General features: G+C 36.8%; 1 protein-coding gene across 3 annotated transcripts; it reads right to left on the bottom strand.

The window, feature by feature from the left end:
* Positions 1-1,116: 1,116 nt before the first annotated feature.
* On the bottom strand, positions 1,117-20,215 carry LOC131047353 (uncharacterized). 3 transcript variants are annotated; one of them, XR_009106115.2, is made up of 7 exons: positions 19,569-20,215; positions 9,566-9,622; positions 8,765-9,028; positions 8,462-8,547; positions 1,981-2,096; positions 1,587-1,823; positions 1,117-1,425 (listed from the first exon to the last, which is right to left on the bottom strand). XR_009106115.2 is itself a non-coding variant. In XM_057981234.2 (7 exons), the coding sequence occupies exons 2-7, from the start codon at positions 19,600-19,602 to the stop codon at positions 1,655-1,657; spliced, it is 726 nt and encodes a 241-aa protein (XP_057837217.1). In that variant the 5' UTR covers positions 19,603-19,638; positions 19,792-20,215; the 3' UTR covers positions 1,117-1,654. The 3 variants fall into 3 exon arrangements, 2 of the variants coding, with proteins under 2 accessions (XP_057837217.1, XP_057837216.1); XM_057981234.2 differs by having other exon boundaries at positions 1,117-1,823; positions 19,569-19,638; positions 19,792-20,215; XM_057981233.2 differs by having other exon boundaries at positions 1,117-1,823; positions 19,569-20,214.
* Between the last annotated feature and the right edge of the window lie 685 nt (positions 20,216-20,900).

The following is a 20,900-nucleotide window of genomic DNA, read 5'->3' as shown; positions in this document are numbered from 1 at the left end:
GGGTCTCTTTTGCACGCCTATTGGTCTCACTTTTTTTTGTGGCTATTTTGGACACCTTGGCAAAAAGCATGCTGATGTGGCATCATATTTGATGATGTGGCCCTGAAACCTTAGTTATAAGCAGGGGACTTGCCAAGTAAGCTGCTGTAAAAAAATCAGAGTGATTTGAAATTTTCAAGTAGGATTTCGAGAAGCGTGAAGTTAGGGTGCACAACTACTGGGTCCTTTCCCCTAATTCTGCCTCATTTTTTATGGTTAGATTGAGAAATCTTAGAGATGATAACAATCTTTTGGCAACCAATGTGAATGGTCGAAACACATATACGTTGTTTGGCGATCAATGAAAAAAATAAAATAAGATTATATGCTGGTGGAAGAAGACTGTTTGCCGGCAGAGAAGAAGACTGTTTTCTAGGGAGAAAAAGATTGTATACGGCCTGAAACAGGTATTGTTGAAAATCCCATGTAATATAACCTATCAACTAAATATACTAATAAACCCTTTGATTTCAGAAAACCCTCCTTCAAAATAGATCTTAAAACCCTCCCATAAGACCCAGCCTACCTGATTTACACAAGTTTAAGGCAAAGGCAATCCTACTTAAAGCAGTTTAAGTGCGCAGGGATCCCATATAAATGATGTACCCTGCTAACTTATTCATGTGGATGCAGTCCTTGTATTCCTGTAACATGACATTTTCAACGGATGTCTTTGTATTCGTAGCATGCCATTTTCAATCATCAATTTTATGACGAATATAAATTTAATATAAATATACTGACCGGGGCAATATCCTCATTCGCAAGGAGCAACTAGTGCGACCCTGTATCTTGATCTCTTGATCTATGGAGCAACTTCGCATCACCATTGCAACCTGACAAGCCAAATACTGAAAATGTTTTGAAATACTATTCATTTTCATTTCCAAAAACAAGCCAATTCTCTCGAATAAGATTTGATCTTATTTTTACTCGTAATTTGTAAATAAAATTGACGAAAATATCATTTATTAAATAAATGATCCTCATATTTATGTCGATTAAAAAACGCAAAAATCAAGTTCACAGCCAGCTATATGTATTTTAGGATGTGAAAAGAACTTTTGACAAACAGAGAGCAACGTAAACTCCACTGGATCAGTTAATTGACAATAAAATTATTACAATGATTCCTCAGTATCAGATCCAGATAACAAATAGCACATTTTTTTAGTTTAATATGATTACACAAATTTCCATAAGATTATGGAAAACCAACAAGGGATTTGAGATTGCTAGTTTCCCATGCTCTTGAACTAAATTATTCGAGAGAAGAAAAATACTGTTTTGGATGTGAGGCCAACATCGTGCAGGTAATGCCTCTAGCTTGCTTTGGGCCCTTACATGTCCCGTGCATGGTTTGTTCCCGGTAAATTACCTTGCTATCTGTTGCAAGGTCTGGATTAGGTTGTAGGGATTTTGATAAATACAATGTTAGTTTTTCAGAATCAAATGTTACAAGACGATTTATTTCAAATTATTTACAAATAAGAGACACCAAATTATTTACAGGACTGGATCAATACAAAAAAAATAAAATTATTTACAGGATCGAGCTGTACTGTGTTCTGTTTCTTTAGCATATCTAGTGCAGGAACCAACGAACCAAAATGATTTACACATTCACGGAGTTCCGGTCAGTAACGTCAAGCTTGCAAATAGGACAAAGTTTAGAGTAATCCAATAGCCACTCTGACCCACAAGAGTGATGAAAACAGTGGGTACATGGCAAAGATATAATGTGCTCATCCTGTTCATATTCGCACTGGCATATTGCACACTTCCTACACAAGCCGAAGGAGAACGTTAAAATAACAAAAACATGAAAACTCTTCCAACATGCTCTTCACCACAATAGCAATGACAGAAACATTCTCCATATCTTAATTGCCAACTTTGAGATTTTAATTAAAATTAATTTGGAAAAGGAATAAAACTTACTCTTCTTCATTTATAAATCCTTGTGCAGACTTCTTTCCCTTAAATGTGATATCTAACATCGATCGTACAACATTGACAGAAGCTACACATTTGACATTTTCTAGCTGAACGAGGACCTGTAAAAGTTCAACACCACAAATCGCAACATCAGCAAGTCTAAAATTTATTGCAAATCTAAGACTAGAATTCTTATCAAGTTCATATTCATGTCTATGACGGCATATTTTTCTGAGATTCCAACCGACGGAAGTACACAATTTCTAAGCTTATCGGTATTGCCCAATTACATTTCCCAAAGATGCAAAAAACTACACCTAATCTTCAATTTGTGTTTATGTACAGAATATCATGCCAGCTCTCGACATTTATATATATTATAATTAGTTAAGACTTAGAAAAATATCATGACATATTTGAAGGTGAGAAAGCAAATCTAAGCTCAAACTATGAAATCGAACTTGCAACACATTGACATAAATTCTAAATAAAAAAAAGGGTGTACAAACACTATATGCTTGTTTTGATTACCTGGTCCACTTCAGTATGCCTCCAGCAATGAACTTAATTTAATGTGACAAATAGATCAAAACAAATCTATTTTGCTGCAGCCAGGATAAAAGTATCCTCACTAGTCCAGTTAAAGGAAACGACTAGTCTTCTTGTCCAACAGAACCCTAAACTAATGTGACTGCTGGATTAGAACAGAGGGAGTATGGAAGTAAACCCAATGCATGATCCCCAACCCTAGTACTAACAGCCTCTCATCAGATTTAACTGGCAATACTTATCTAACAGAACGCCAAACTAACATGCTGTTGGATTGGCACAGGAGTGTGGAAGTGAGCCCAATACATGATCCACAACTCTAGTACTAATAGCCTCTCACCAGATTTAATTGGCAATACTTGAGGGCTTGTTCCCAACTAATCAAATAAAGAACCTAGATCTAGATAATTGACCAAGCACTATATGTGATTACCGTTTACCAGGATGCGGTACAAGATCAAGCTTGAGATGGAAACAGCCAAACTTGGAAATTTTGAATTCTTCTCCACCAGAGTCTACTATTAAATATGCTTGACCATAGGATATGGTGTTTGACAATTTTCAACAGGTTTATTGGAAGACATTGGCTTTCTAAATTTGGAAAGCTACTGGACAAAAGGATTCATCTATTTCTTAAAGGAAATATATTCCTATCTTGATCTTTTGTCTGAGGATGAAAGAACTCCTAATGGAATCCTGCTTCATGTCTCAATAGCAAAAACAACACAAGATTTGAAAAAAAACTTGAAGGCTCTACAACATTTCTGCCATGAGACATTTCTGCCATGAGGTGGGGATGTAGGTGAACACTAGCAAAACCAAGGTCATGATCTTTATCTTGAAGAGAGAGAAGGTTCATAGAGAATTTGTTTTTGAGGGTAACCTCTTACAAATGGTCAATGAATATAAGTACCTTGGCCTTGACTTCCACAATAAACTTAGCTGGGAAACGTGTAGAGCAAAAAGGATTCAAGGGGGATGTAAAGCCTTATACTCACTGCAAAATAGATGTAAAAAGGCTGAACTATGGGACTTGAAAACTAAGAAAACTTTTTTCGGGCTTCTTGTCATTCCAACGGTACTATACAGATGTGAGGTATGGGGCAGTAACACTTTAGTCAAGAATGTTAAAGTGGGATCAGATTTATCTATGGTATATATTTTAAATTTTAATCATCACTTTAGATTATACTGATGTCTTGATTATTTCCAGATTACTGATGTTGAATCATTTACAATGGTATTTATATGTATATCAGTATTTCCATTTAATGCTGATCACAGAATATAATAATTGAACAATCACAGATCTGAAAATATCCATCACACAATATATATTGAAGTTGACTTCTTAATATTGACTGTTCACTGTCTTCATGTCAATTTTATATTGACTGTTATACAGTATCTATTTCCTAGAGTATATTGACTGCAAATATTGTTTATTGCTATTTCTTATTGACCGCATACAATGTCAATATTCACTGTTTTATTTAACAGATTTACTTGGTGCAGATTGCACAGTATATCATACTGTCCAAGTTCGTATATGATCAACTTTCAAATTGCAGAGCACATAATATTCTTCCTCAATATTATTGGCTTCAACATTCAATATAATAATATCTCTACTGTATGACTGTTTGTGGATCATAAGATTTACACCCACGATATACAAGATGTATCGTACTTTTAGACTGAACCTATTCTCCGAAATGTATTGCTATTTGTGCTTATTACATCAACTGCAGATTACAGTGTATAGAGTGAAGTAATTCATACACAAGTATTTGTCACTCCCATGGCAGCCTCTCTTTTCCACCTGTGACAGAATATCAATCTTCTATCTATTCTTATCATCCTCTTACATCCATCGACAGCTTCGAATTTATAACCGATGGTGGTCCACAAAGGAGTCACGACTCCTTGTGGAACCGACATGATTCCTCAAGGAGTCGTCAGCAATATAAACCAACGCATAACCCACGAACATATCGTCGGTTTCTTAGCAATCTAATCTGTCAACCAAACCGATAAATACATGCTGTCACTTACAAAGAATCGGTAAATTAATTAATGAAATAATATAATATAATTAATATTATGAATGATTAGTAACACAAGATTGTTACTAATTATTCATAATATTGATTATAATATTAACCATAAGATTAACCGATAAATAATTGATTACATAGATAAATGTATATCTATATCTGATTAGAATAATATGGATAGATTTACAAATAAATACAAGATAAATGTCTAAGGCCGTAAGGCCAATTAGTCATTTGGTTCATCCGACCGATGCTATCTATTTTAACAAGGAAATGGAGACAGATGGAGAGATTACAAAAACATTTAATTACGAATAGCCTCAAGATTAAATCATCTATCCCATATGCGATTGTCCTAGCAAAAGCAAGAGGTTTTCCTATTGAAGCATCAGCTATGTTCTAGCTGCTATGTTATCTAGGAAGATTAAAAAACATGGAGATACATTACTGGCCAAAAGTGGCAACAGAAGAGAAACTAGATAGAAGGAAGAACACATGGATGAAACAAAACACTAAATGGATGAATAAGTGGGATATTAACATAAAAGATTGCCCAAAAAAACGGAGGAGAAATAAAAAAATGTGTGCAAGAAAAATTCAAAGAAAACATGTGGATAGGGCAAATAGGGAGGAAAAACGAATACTATATCAAAAATTTCAATCCCACACATGACCATACACAAAAGAACTACATAGGAATAGAAATAAAATTGAAAGCAAAAATGTTAATTGTTTAGATAAGAACCAACTCACATCAACTTAGATGCAAAACAGGAAGATGGTTGATACCTAAAGAGGAATAGGAAGATATAAGATGTAGATATTGCACTCAAGGGGTGGTGGAGACAGAATGGTATTACATCATGGAGTGTCCAACCCACAATGATATTCGGATCAACTATGTTGAGACACTATATGTAAACACCTTGAGTAACTTATTTGATGAAGATAAATAACAAGAGTTGCAGATTTCAGTGTCCCATGGAAACACGTTTCCCCCCTCCCCCCAAGCCCATGTTTCCAAGAAGGGGAGACAGGGGCTTGGCGTCACCCGCAGTCCCACCACCACCGTTGGTGCTTCGTCGGAGACACGGAAATGTCTCGGCGTCTCTTGAGGGGCAAGGAGACTTGCGGGGATCTCCTAACTGACGTCTCCAAGAATCCTTGGGAGATTCCCAAGCGTCTCCTGAGGGGCAAGGAGACTTGTAGGAGTTTCCCGTTCAAACACGTCAAACTCAAAAAGCAATTGCAATTTTTTAATTTTTTAAATTTTGAGCGATTTGAGCATCTTGCCATTTTGTCTTTTGTAATGCTATGGCTATTTGCTACTCATTGTAATGATGTATCATGTAATCATCATTATAGACTTTGTGATATCTGATATTCATATGATATTTTAATAATAGAAATTTCCAATTTGACAATTTCATTTGTCAAATTCTATTTAGCAGCTAGCATTCAAGAAATCTTTGTATTTAGATTTAAAATTTAAAATTTTGCTATTTTGTAATTTTACTAATTTCCTATAGTTCATTTGAAATGTAATTCTTATACTTGTATACATCTTTTCACAACTAGTTTTTCAAGTACTATAAGTATATGTATAACTATATCAGCACCACCACCCCGCCACCCCCTCGCCTTCCCCATACTTATGCCTTTTGTCCCCCCGTCCCCAAAACCCATTCCCGCGTTCCCCTGTCCCCAACAGCCGTGGAACACTGAGATTTCCCTATCAAGATAAATGATAGAAGATCCAAGATGCAGAAGAAAAAAGAGGTTTAACAGTTACAGTGTTTTTTTTTTGGACTGTGCATGCTTTCTTTGCTAGCTATCCGTGGGTCCCATAAGCTGTTTGGCATCATGGACATTATTAAAAACATTCATTCATTTATTCAAAAAGCCAATTATGTAGGGTATTTTCTATCTCAGAATATACAGAGATTTCCATTAACAAACTCAAAGTAGTCAAACTGCTTAAGTGATTATAGTGAAATCTATAAGGTTTATAGCATATGTATCAGAGAGATGAATGCACAAAGTCTTCTGCAGACACCTGCCTGATAAGTAGGAGGATGTTAAATTTGTGCATAATAGCTTCCCTAGAAAATTTGTTCCCTCGAAACAGCTATAACAAAATATCCTTTCAACAAGGGCATCTTCATGACTATTGTACTTAAAGTGGAGGCCATACTTCTCAGCACCCCAAAGGAAACAAAATACTTACCGCTATAGTGGTATTTAAAAAATATAGTTATTAATAACACAAGCTGTATGATACAGCTTAAGACTACTTTTTTGTCCCTGAAAAGTGCAGATTTAAAGAGTTACAACCAAAGAAACGAGACTCGGACTCAGCTCGGACTCGAACTCGGGACTCGGCGTCAGACTCGGCTGGACTCGGGATAGTGAAAAACTCAAGAAATTTAGAGATTTTTAAATATTTAAAACTTGTTTTAGACACCCTTTATTGAATACACCTTAAAGACACAATAACATCATCAAACTTGGCTTATTTGATTACATACACAAGTATACATCAATCACATAAGCATAAACGCAAATTGTAGCTGAAGAAAATAACAAACATAGATATATAAATATTGTCAAATGTATACAATATTACAAAACTCATGGAATAAAAAATCCATGTCATCATATGATCATCATCAAATGTTTCATACAAATGCCAAAGGTAAATACAACTACAAGTCTATGGCTCAGAGGAGCCTGCACCCTTCGGCCCCGGCCCCCTGCGAAGGCGTCTAAGGTAGGTCCTGGATGATTCGACTGCCATAGCCGCTCCCCGTGACACCATGCCATGCTCACCAACATCAGGAACATCCGTGTCACTATCTACCTCTGAATCCCCTGTCTGTGCTCGTGCTCTCCGCTCCTCCTCTGCCATGGCTACAGTCTCAACCTCTATATCTACCTAGTCGATCCAATTAGTTTCAGACTCGAAGGTTAAATTTTCTCTACTTCTATCGATGCAGTTTCCCCATATTTTTCGATGGGGGTTTGGGGGCAGCGCCCCCAAGGTGGGGTCAAGGGGCAGCGCCCCTTGCGCGCTCCCTGTCGCGATACAGGGCGAGGTCGAGGGGCAGCGCCCCGCGAGGCCAAAAAAACTTATTACAAGTCTGAATTAAGGTTTCTTTAAGAGTCTTCCTTAGGGCTTGGTTTTGCTCTTGTTGCTAATTGGGTCTTTCTTGGTGAGTGAGTATCATTCTTGAAGGTCCAAGCTAGGTCAAGTTGGTGAGTGATAAAGTCTGCAATGTCCTCCTGATTTTCAAATGCCCTGAAATTTGGTTGAGTCTGGAATGTCCTGATCCTGAAATTTGACTAAGTCTGGAAAACTGAAGAATCCTCCAAAAACTAGATTTTGCAATATAACTCCTGGAGGCCCAAAACCACTCTCAAACATCCTGACAGTATATATGGAATATAACTTAAAGTATAAGTGCTCTCTTATACTTAAATGTTATATTCTATAAAATAATCCTGACGGAGAGACCAAAATGTCAAATTTCGCCCTTCCAAAAAAACTTATTACTTTTAAAAAAAACTTTTTAAAATGTTTTTTTTTGTCATTTTATTAACCCAGCCAATAGCCGAGTCTGGCAATTTTGAGCCAAACTCGCCAACTCGGCGAGTCTAGCGAGTTTACTCCCTAGACTCGGACGAGTCCGAGTCCGAGTCCGAGTCCCTAGGACTCGCATGACTCGTACTCGGACTCGCCGAGTCTGGGCGAGTCCCGTTTCTCTGGTTACAACACACATTTTTGGAACAACTAAGTAATAGAAGCAAAATCATTTTGAGATGTAGGAATCAACATGGTATCCTTCCTTCAAAGTTATATATAGACATGAAAAGCATACCTCATATGACATGTTAGCAATGCTCTGATTGCTGTAATCAGGGTTTCCTGAGTTTGGAGTAGAATCCTCGAATGACAATGAAAGAGCTAAAGATTTTCACAGAGAAACAACATAAAGCATACAATATATATTAGTAAAATGAATGGAAATAAAATAGAATATAATTATATAAATAAAGATTTTCAATTGGAAGCATTATATTTAATTTAAAATGCATAAGCGACGAGCACAAACTTCCACCTATGTACATATCTCAAATTGGGCAGAGGATTATTACGTGACAAGTCATTGAGAGTAGCTTACATAATGCCATTTCAAATTCAAAATCACCATAGATTCCATCTCTCTGTCTCGTTGCATGGAAGGCATGTTCATCTTCATAATAGTCATCCTCCTGTAAATGATGTGCATAATTATTTTGATGATTTACGCGAGTTCGTCTCCTGTTGCTAGATCTTGGTACTGTTGGCAGTGCAGAAGCAGAGTCGTCCTCTTCATCAGTAATGTATTGGCCCCACCTTTGTTGATCAATTCTTCTTTGCCCTGTTGCTGCTCTTCTCCTGCGAGCTGCTTTACCATCAAGGTCATGCCTATTAAAATAATTTCTAGAGCATAAATAATGTAATCAGTCAAGCAATTATGATGCACCAGTTCCAAAAGTTGCCCGTTTTTCTTTCTATCTTGCTATCAAACAGTTATTAAGGAATACTACAAGGTAGATGCCAAAAATACAAAATAAGAAACTTAAATTGAAAAACAGGATATATATAGTCCTCTATATCTGGATGATTATCAGCTTATATATGCTACAAAGTTTGTGAGCTATTCATAGCAAAACAGAAATTTACAAATGGAGAGAAAATACTAATTACAATTAACTGTTAAGGAAAAAAACATATCACTTTTTGCAGAATCAATACTCATGAATACATTTTTCACCTTATGAATCAAAGGTTATGCAACAATTTTTAAATCGATCTGTATAGGGAATTATTGTATACTACTATACAGATCTACATAAAACAAACAGAAAAACACAGCAGCAAATATCGATTCCTAAACAAGAATGAAAAGTAATGAAAATTCATTTGGTATACATTCTACCTCTATTCGATCTCTCATTTCGCAAATTCCTAGCAACAGGATTAGTATTTAATTGACCTGCAACAGCACAGCAAGATTTATATCAGATCCCAATAAAAACATTGGCTAGAGGGCTGTAACAAGTGAGCTTTTAACATTATTACTCAACACTAGGAACAGCAAATTGCCAGAAATTATTATGTTGTAAGCAGTACAGGGAAATGTCAACAGTACAGTTGCATCATGGTATCACACATTGCTAGCCCTTTTATTTCAAGTATCATTATTAATTCCAGTAAAATAAATTGAAAATGTTTTTCTAGTGGATCTAAGAAAAATCTCTCCACAATTAAGCTCCAAAATCCAGTGACATAGTATTTGGCATACAAAGAATATTATTTTATTTCTGATGGTAATGTTTTAATTCGCAACTGTTTGGCAATTAATTTTGATGACATTCAAAAAAAGGGGCTAACAAGTGTTGTCAATATGATGTAAATTCACTTTTAAAATATCAGCCAGAGTCCACAAAATTGCTACAGCAAGGAAAAAAGAAAAAAGATATTTTGAAAGAATGCAGTTTTAGTTTTAGAATAGGCCTCCAGTGAAGGTTGGAAATGAATTCCCTGCAATGTGAATGCTCTAAACAGTGCAAGAAATTCAAGTGAATACAAAATTTCAAAATTCAACTAACAAACAAAAAAATATTATACTGAAATCGTTAGAGATAAAGAATAAATAGCAATATAATTAAGGATTTTGTTGTTTACAGTTAGAAGTAAGAGGTTCCAGGAGTGTTCACATAAGATAGACTTCGAGGGTGCGCTGTTGAGCTGTGGAGATTGTTGGATAAGTTGTGAAAAGGATGTGATTGGAGAAAGTGCAGCTGCAAATAAAATCAGAGACAAACTTATAGAGCAGCCCCTACATTTAAGTGTTGTTGCTGGTCAAAAGAAGCTACAAGCTGCAAGTTTTGAAGCATTAAAAGACATAAGACAGATATGGCCACATCCACTGCAGGAGATCCTCTGAGGATTGTGTTTTGACATATTCACACATTGCCCCATTGCAAATGGGGACCCCTACTTTTTTTTGCTTTCCGGGGTTTGCTTTCTAGGGTTTTTAGGGTTTTGTATGTTAGCCTTTGCATTTTGAGTGTCGCCAAGAGAGATCACTAGGATGGCAGGCTCTGCTTGAGCTAAAGGTGAGTGAGTCAGTGGATGCTCCGGGTTGGGTCATCTTTGAAAGTCTTCCTTAGGACAAAGTTTTGCTCTTGTTGCTAATTGTGTCTTGTTTGAGTTTGAGGAGGTCAATGAAGCTTGGTGAGTGAATATCCTCTTTGAAGGTCTGAGTTAGGTCAAGTTGGTGAGTGATGAAGTCTCGAATGTCATCCTGATCTTCAAATGTCTTGAAACTTGGCTGTCTGGAATGTCATCCTGATCCTGAAATTTGACTAAGTCTGGAAAATTGAAGAATCCTCCAAAAACTAGATTTTGCATTATAACTCCTGGAGGTCTGAAACCACTCTCAAACATCCTGACAGTATATATGGAATATAACTTAAAGTATAAGAAAGAAGAAAGATATAAGAAATGTCACTTATACGTAAATGTTATATTCCATACATGAATCCTGATGGAAAGACCAAAATGTCAAATTTCGCTTCTGACCCTTCCAAAGGGTCCAAAGCGAATTTCAATTTCGCTCCTGACCGTTCCAAAGGGTCCAGAGCGAAATTCTCGATAAGACATTCTACTTTGACCCAAACTTAGAACTAACTCATTCCTAGGCATTATTGAGGGCAAAACACTTGTTTGGATGAAGAAATGTGATAAATGAAGTCAAGATTTGAGCCTAAATATGAATTTCGCTCCTGACCCTTCCAAAGGGTCCAGAGCGAAATTCTTGAATGACCTTATTTTCTCACTTAGACCTTGAAATAAATGCCACTTTGAGAGCAATTTTACTTGATGATGGTAGGAGGAGGCCTAAGAAGTCATATTCAAGCCAAGAAAGGGAGGAAAAAGGTGAGAAATGAGCCCAAGTAGGAATTTCTCTCTTGACCCTTCTAAAGGGTCCAGAACGAAATTCACATAACCTTCATTATCTTCCTTGATATGGCCAAGTTTTGGACTTCTAAGGCATGGTTGGAGTGACCTTGAGGTGTTCTAGCCTTTGAAAGAAGGTGAATTGAGGCAATGGAGTGTGAAATCAACCTAATTTATGAATTTTGCTCCCAACCCTTCCAAAGGGTCCAGAGCGAAATTCTTAGAAGACACTCTTTCCTTCCTGGATTAGACCAAGGTCTTAGTTTCCAAGGCATGTTGTGAAGGTTTTGATATGTTCTTGCCTAAGGAAGTGATTGGAAGTATTGAAAAGTGAGGGTTTTGTCCAAGAATGGAAATTTCGCTCCTGACCCTTTAGACCAACATTCTAGTTCCTTGGACATATTTGGAAGTGGATTAGCATGTCTTTGCCTTTTGAAGTGATGGGATGTAAAAATGTGAAAGATTTTGTCCTAAAACTAGAATTTCGCTCCTGACCCTTCCAAAGGGTCCAGAGCGAATTCTTGGAAACTCATATTTTCTTCTTGGAGATGGTCAAATTCTTGAGTTTTGTGGCATGGTTGGAAAGACTTTGATGTGTTCTTGCCTAGAACAAGAATTTCGCTCCTGACCCTTCCAAAGGGTCCAGAGCGAAATTCTTGATAAACCTCTTTTGCTTCCATGTTTAGGCCTCAAACCTTGTTCCTTGGGCGAAGAGTGGTGTATTTTTACCTTGCAAAGAAGATTGGAGTTGAAAAGATGAAGAGTCAAGCCTAGAGTTGAAATTTCGCTCCTAACCCTTCCAAAGGGTCCAGAGCGAAATTCCCCAAAACCTCCCTTTTTTCTCAATTTTGTGCCAAGCCAAGTGTGGGTTAGGGTGAATTAGGATTGGAGATGTCCTTAAGCATGGCTTTGAGTTGCTAGTGATCACCAAATGTGAAGGATTTTGGCCTAGAAGGAGAATTTCGTTTCTGACCCTTCCAAAGAGTCTAGAGCGAAATTCTTAAGAGCACCTATTTCCCTTTCAAAACAAGTCAAGTTCTTGGTTTTTATGCCCTGGATAGGAATAGATTGATATGTCCTTGCCCTTTTGAGGTGAATTGGAGTGGAAAAATGATGAAATAAGCTCAAGAGGGTGAATTTCGCTCGTGACCCTTCTAAAGGGTCCAGAGTGAAATTCCTAAAATCCACCTTTTCCTTTCATTTTTGTGTCAAGCTAAGTGTGGATCAAGGTAGATTGAGCTTGGAAGGACCCCTAGGCATGCCTTGGAATGGATTGTGGCCACCAATGGCCAAGATTTTGAGCTAGGACAAGGATTTCGCTCCTGACCCTTCCAAAGGGTCCAGGGCGAAATCCTAAATAGGTCTTGTCCCTGGCCATGGTTTTTAGCGAAATTCTCCTTTTTAGCCATTTTGAGGTAAAGCAAGTGTTGTTATGTTGAGAGATAGATCCAAAGGTGAGAATCAAGTAAGAACAAAGTGAGAGGGATGGAGTTGAATGAGGGAAAACAAGCAAGAAATGAATTTCGCTCCTAACCCTTCCAAAGGGTCCAGGGTGAAATTCTTTAAACCACCTATCTTTCCCTTGATTGAAGCCAGAACTTTGATCCCTATGGCATGATTGGAAGAAAAGTGATGTATTCTCGCCTTGCAAGATAGATTGGAGTGAAGGAAATGAAATATCAAGTGAACAACTTGAATTTCGCTCTTGACCCTTCCAAAGGGTCCAGAGCGAAATTCTCAAAATGTCATTTTTCCTTCAAGTTTATGCTAGGCCAGGACAGTGATCAAGGTGAATTGGACTTAAAGATGGCCATAGGAATGTGTTTGAATAGGTTATGAGTCCAAGAGGTAAGGATTTTGAGCTAAAGAATGAATTTCGCTCCTGACCCTTCCAAAGGGTCTAGAGCGAAATTCTCAATTTCACCTAAATTGCTCATGATGAAGGTCAGGAGATGGATTCCCAGGCCTTGGTGGAGAGAGGACTAGTGTATGCTTGCCTTGGAAGACATTTCGGAGTGGAGGAGCGATAGAACTTGAGCCTAAACTAGAATTTCGCTCCTGACCCTTCCAAAGGGTCCAGAGCGAAATCATCAAAAACTCCATTTTTCTCCAATTTTGCATCAAGCTTGATGTTGGTTGAGATTAAAGGGATCCTTAGACATGAATTTGAGCAAGTTGTGGTCACAAGTTGTGAAGATTTTGTCCTAAAATGCAAATTTCGCTCTTGACCCTTCCAGAGGGTCCAAGGCGAAATCCTTTGAAAATCCTAATTTTTCACCCTGTTTGAGCTAGGCAAAGAGCTAGTTGTGAGATTATGATGAAATGAGGTCTAAATTGGCCAGGAATGCAAATTTCGCTCCTGACCCTTCCAAAGGGTCTAGAGCGAAATTCTTGTAAGGCCTATCCTTGGGGAGAATCTTGAGCAAACTTCATTTTGATGTCTTCTTATTGATGATTTAAGGTAGAAAATGTTATGTTAAAAGAATTTATTATGTATCCTTAATCATCTTTTGGTTTATTTTGCAGATAGAAGAAGACCAGGCCAGGGCAAGGACGATCTCTTCCAGTCCATCGTTATCAAGGACATTCCACAGGCAAAAAGGAGGACTCAAGGTGCTTTGAAGCATCAGAAGACTAGGAGTGCTCAAGGAGTTCAAGTTAGCCTCAAGACTTCATTCTTTCACAAGATGACAAAGAAAGGGCTTTGCCAGCACTTCCAGGCGAAGGAGTGCTACCGGAGAAGGAAGACTTGACAATAAGGAAACTCATCAAGCAAAGGAAGTACATCGTTCATCACGTCAGAGACAGAAAAGGATCAACCAAGTCACAAGCGTTAGACAAAGTGGCATCCCAGTCATCATTATTCCAGTCGGATTGGTCCACCTCAGCATGACTAGATTCAATGTACCTAATTTACCGGAGGTGGCACAAACTTCGATGTACCTACCCCTGCTTCTTATTGGTCTCCTAAACTGTAATTTTCTAATTGGCTAAGGAAGTTTGTTGTAACAAACCCTAATTAGGGTTTCTATCTTGTAATCCTAGCCATTGGTTCTAAGTCAATCAGAGTCGTCTGTTTGTAAAGGGTTCTCTATATAAAGCCCTGGCTACTCATTTGTAAGGGTTAATAGTTAGTAGTGGGTGAATAGTTAGAAATAGTGAATAGTTAGCTGATAGAATAGCAATTAGAGTAGATTAGGAGGACAAGGCAAGAAATTGTTGCCATTGATTGTAAATAAACTCCATTTTCATTGAAGTTATGGTGAAGTGTGTTGTTTCTTTGCAATATGCATGGTCTCTTGTTGAATCTTCATTTTAGATGATAGATAATTAAATTGAATGAAGGAAGTTATTGAATGCACTCACATGGAATCCACCTAGTCCAAACCACTAGCCTTTTGTTGATTGTAAGAGCGCCTTGTGTGATCAATTGGCGTAGAATGAGCTTAATCCCGAGTCGTAACACCTCTGTTGTTCATGCATTATCTTGAATGGTGATCAGTATCTGATGGTGTACGATTTGAACATATTTGAAACATCGCTTAGAAGATCGCACTGAGTTGGTGTTGAATTGTTCAATCTGATGGTGAGACCCAGCCTAGCAGGATTCCACCTAGTCATTCATCCATCTTCTCGCATTCTAGGTCTTAGAGTAGACTTCCTGAACCTTGTATCTTTTGCCATTTCTTTATCTTCCAGTTAGTAAATAGGGTTTGTGATTCCAACAAATCAGACGTTTAGGACATCGAATGTAAGTCCCCTTGTGATTCCAACAAAATCACATCGTATCGCAAAGAGCTTATCCATGAGTAGAGAACCTACATAACAGAACCTTGGAGTTTCTTCGATTGATCCTTCTGCGAAATCTTCAGCATTCGGGAACTTTATTCAAGAGAGGATAGGATACCTCTGGGTATTTTATTCCTGTGTTTGGTCGTGTACAAAAGACACATCAACAGATTGTAGAATGATTTGATGGCACTCGATTCCTTTTCTAGAAGACGAGAATGGAGATGCTTTTGCTGAATAAGGAATGCTCAAAATAGTTTTAAGGTACTGAGACAAAGACTACCTAGAATACAGATCTGATCAGTAAGGGGGAGGCAAGGGAAGGTATGGCTCATTCTTTGTAATGTCCCCACTTTGAAATATAATTTAATAATAAATAATAATAATAATAATAAAATTAAAATATAAAAGAATATAATTAAATATAACTAAAATTTAATTAAGTTAATGAATGATCAAAAGACATAAAATGAAAAGTTGTGACTTCCTCAAACATGAGATATAAAAGGGAGAAGAGAACCTCATTTGAGGAGGATAATTTGGGAAATCAGAAGTGCAGATCTGATTTAAATAAGAAGTGCAGATCTGATTGTGAAAGGTTGTGTCCCTTTCAAAGAGCAGAAATAATGAAGAGTTGCACTCTTTCAAAGGGGGCTAATGGTGGAGTTTTGTATCTTTATTTATCATCGAGTTTGGATCGCTCTCAGTGAGCAAATGCTGTAGGCACAATATCGGGTGCATAAGGAAAACTATCACAAATCAGAGACAGCAACATTTAAATTGCAAGTGCATAAAGACATCATTAGGAAAGGCAACATATCACCATCGAGTGATATCAAGATCAACAATCTGCTTGTTATTACCAGTAAATCAGATATTTTGAGAAATTAAGTAATTGTCTCTTAATAGCAAATTGTCTAAAATGGGACATAACATTCTTGTATGGCTGATTTTGCATGCGAGTGAATCAAAAACATCAAAAGGAGTTTGGGAACCATTGATAAAATTATATGAATTAACTGATGTAAGGACAAGCCTATATCTACAAAAAAAGGTTTTTTCAAATAAAAATGCAGGAACCAAAGAAGACATCAAACCACATAAACCAGTTTAAGTCTCTCAAAATCAATTGGCAGCATGTGGATCAGTGATCTCAGAAGACGTTATGACACTCCTTGGGAGTTAGACAGAATCATATTCTAGATTGGTTGTAGCTCCAACCACAGAAACTAATTTGGACTTGCAAAAAGTAGTTACAACACTACTTCAACAAGTAATCAGAAGAAAGGATGCAGGTTTAAATAACACTCCTACAGCTTTCTTTTCTTCAGGAGATAAGTGTAAAGTAAATAATAAGAGTGAAACTGAAAACAAATTTCACTCTTAAAGAAACAATACACAAAATGGTAGGCATGGGTAGACGAGATAAAGAAAGGAAAGGAAGCTGAAGTTAATATTGTAAATGATGTTCAAGTTTCCATTCAATATGCAAGTTATATTCTAGTTGGTATTATCTTGTTCTATGTATTATCTATTTATATTATAAATCTGACTATCTTCTTTTGTATGGCAGGTGAGAAGAGCATTTATTGATTTCGATGTCCTTTCTCATAAATGCCATTTGAGATATATATGCAAGCTGGGTACGATCAAGCAATGCCTTGACCGGTCATGTCTTTTAGACATGACCGATCAAGACATTACTTGATCGTGCCCCTTTGCGAATCGCAGTAATAGCAAACGGTGTATGTCTAACAACCGATACCAATCGGTGTATGTTTATCTTAACAACTGATACCAATCGGTGTATGCTTAACTTCACAGCCCGATACCAATCGGTGCGTATTTACCTTGCCACCCGATATTAATCGGTGCATATATAACCCGATATCAATCGGTGCAAGCTTATATTGACACCCGATACTAATTGGTGTTTGGTTGATCCGATAATCATTTGTTTACTATTAAATATGTTAACCGATATAAATCGGATTGCATTGGTTAGCCCCATTTAATAATCAGTGAACACAAATAATGTAACTGATTATTAAATCGGGATTCTATGCTATAGGATGATTATCAATAGTTAAGCATTTAATCGAACTAAGTAGATTGATCATATACGAATGAAGAATGGTTATCAAATGAAGGATTAATATCTCGAAGTTTTTCATCATAATTATCGATAGGATAAATGATTGAATGAGAGACTTCATTTATCTCTCATTCAATCATTTATCTTGCCGAAGCTATCATGCATTAACAAATATGGCTTCAACCAATGACTAAGGATATTTGTTTACAGCTACTACATCTCCAAAATATGGTGTTTCAAAATGATTATGATTGTATGGAGATTCAGGAGCAATTCAACATATGATACTAAGTTGCTCGTATGGGTATGGAACGGGGAACCGCTATGCTGGTACAAGCAATTTTTTGCCCTAGGGTATGGTATGTTTGGGTATGAGTATATATATGTACACAAAAATATTGAAGATATATACAGTATCGTAAAACTAAATATATTTGATAGTATGATACTTCATTATTGATCAATGCTAAATGCGAAAATGGTGGTGATAAAGATAACTATTTAATGTCAATTAATAATTAAATATTATTTTAGTTGTCTAAGTTCTAATTCTGGTCTCCACTCCCAGACCCCCTCATTGTAATTTAATTTCTTATATAACAAGAGATCCCAATAACTAGTGGGGGTTTGGAAGTGGAGACCCTAATGGGTTTAAGGGGCATAAATGATAAGCTGACAAGGTGTGAGAAAAAAAGGGAGTGAAGAAACCAAAATGATCTTTGTATTGGGAGAAATGATGCTTTAGGAGCATTTTAGGGTTTTTTGGTAGCAATTTTTTTAAAAAAGAACAAGAAAATTATGTTACTTTTTGGAACTCAATGCCTTTGAGTACGCCCAGTAGGTACCCTGGGTGTATCTAGACGTCTAGATGTGTACTCTGGGCATACCTAGGTGTACCCCTAGGTGAACCCGTAACCGTACACAGTACAAGTGCGGGAGGCCTTAAGGGTGTACTTGGTAAATTAAGTTTGAGACTTGAGAGAGGTTGGTTTACATCTTATAAAGAGGCGTCCAAAGGAAAGACGGTCATTCTCGGGGCCAGCCTTAAACCACACACACTAAGAAACATATTAAGTCTAGAGAATGTTAGTCAACTCTAAGCGTTTAACACTTTAAGCCTAGAAATGTATTCTTAGTGTGACCACACACTTTAAGCAACATATTAAGCCTAGAAAATGTCAGTCAATTCCGAATGTTTAACACTTTTAAGTATATAAATATAAGCTTAGTGTGTGTGATTCAAGCCATTCCCATTCTCGGAGATGACAGCAAGAACAAGATGATGGGAGTTGGCAATGTCTCATTGAAGATGCCCAATGGTGAATATGAGCAAATCAAAGATGTATGTTAAGTCCCTGCCTTAGCACAATGTCTTTTATCGGTTAATAAGATTGTTCATGCAAGGATATTAGTACAGTTTGACAGCAAGGTGTGTTTTCAAAATAATTCAGAGTGACCATTGCTAAAGAAAATTGAGATGGCAATCTGTTCAAGTTGTGTACAGCAGTACCAGAAGTGGCATTGGCAATAATAAGTAATGAATATTACAAGCACAGAGTTACATTCAGTAGGAACTTGCAAGAATACCTGAAGCTTATAGGTTACTGTGATGCAGATTGGTAAGGGAGTACTGATGGCAAGAGATCGACTTCAGTAGTGTTGAATTGTGACAGCCAGGCTCTACCTTAAAACTTTGGAAGGAAGGATTCAATGTACTACAGCCTGATTGAGAAATATATGGCTAAATGGGAGTGTTAGAGATAAAGTATAAATAACCATACTTTCAGGAATTTTGTTTTGTACAGTTAGAGCTTTCTGTTTAATAAAAGACAGCACATGAACAACTTTGTAAGTGTTATTAGGAATAGATTAGCTGTAAACAGTGAGTTAATCTACGACAAATTGGATCTAGTCTTTTAGAAGGACTCTCCTACTCTGTTTTTATAAAAACTTATAAGAATGCAGCCCTGTTTAGGTTGGTAAAAAGTTTAGTTCTAATTCTTTTTCTTCCAAAATTATTTAATTTCAGTTTCATTTCAGAAACATCACAGGGTGGAATCTGAAGGAAAATTTAAGTTCTGAAATATCTTACCGCTGGCGTTCGCAGTTCTCTCAGAGTTCGGCATACCGGCCGCCAAAGAATTAATTTGTTGTGGATGCCCCTGCATAAGAGTATGAACTGCGGGCTTTTACAACCTAATCAAATGATTTTTTCTCCAACGGCAGACTACAATGTTATCGACTTAAAATTACTGGATTTCAATACAACCAATTCGACAGAAGAGGATAATGTCAGGTATCAGCTCGAAATTTACCCAAAAATATGTCAAAATGCCAAAATTCGTGCAAGAACTAATGATTCTCTAATTCAATGAGGAATAGATCAAACCCTGCACATTTATCGTCTATCGTCGGTTGATTAACTACAAATTTGTGAGTATTCAAAATCCGAGACAAAAATTACTGATTTCTTCGAATCTAACAATCCGACCGTTTCGAGGAAGATTTCAGCCCAGAAGCTTTGTCTAATTACGGGTCAAACTTTACCGATGACAGATGTTTCTTTAATCTGCCGCCAAAGACCACCGATTTCAGAAATTTGTTCAACTTTACTTAAAAACAGATTTTTTTCCACTTCAATTTGTTCGACAGAAAGATTTGGCTGTCAAGGGATAAAATTTCGGTAAAATTCTTATGATGGCTACTTGGTTAACCTTGCCCTTATTGGAGTAACTTCATCCCTCTATTTATCTTTTTTAAGGAGAAAGATGGATTACTGATAACAAATGTCTGATCCAAAAAAAAAAATATTTAAGTTTTTAGGTAAAGATATGATATTTAAGAGAGTTCTTTGTATTAATGTTTTTGAATAAAAACATTAGTTACATTTTTATGTACATAATATTTATCTTCCTAATAAAAACATTGATTATATTTTAAACTTAAAACATATAGTCATATAAACATTGAATTAAACTCCACAAATATATAAAGTAATGAAGTTTTCAACTAGAAGGATGTGTCATTTGGAATATTCTTGATATGTATGATTGGGAAAGGCACATGTCAATTCAAATGTTGTTGTGTCCTCACCTTAACAATTCTAGTTATATCATGCAACTCCTCAACGTCGAAGAGCTCCAATATTTGCATTAGTAGTTGGATCATGCTTAATGTTGTCTTATCTTAGCACTATCATAGTAGTAGATCTGTTGTTTTGGGTCTCGAAACCGCTACTTCACTTCCTAGAACAAAATTTTGCTCACAAAGCTAGGGTTTTCATCTAGCAAGTGAAATCAATTCATCAACAAAATTATGGAGGGTTCAAGGTCAACTCTACAAGAGTAGGTTCTCTCTCTTGTACTTTGAGCATTAAACTTGGGAGGGTATTCCTAGAGGTTGAAACGTGTGAAATGAGAAAAGA

The sequence above is a fragment of the Cryptomeria japonica genome, chromosome 10, assembly GCF_030272615.1.
Source record: "Cryptomeria japonica chromosome 10, Sugi_1.0, whole genome shotgun sequence".
Taxonomy (NCBI): Eukaryota; Viridiplantae; Streptophyta; class Pinopsida; order Cupressales; family Cupressaceae; genus Cryptomeria; species Cryptomeria japonica.
Note: the sequence above shows the minus strand (reverse complement) of the source record. Positions and strands in the feature narration are given on the sequence as shown.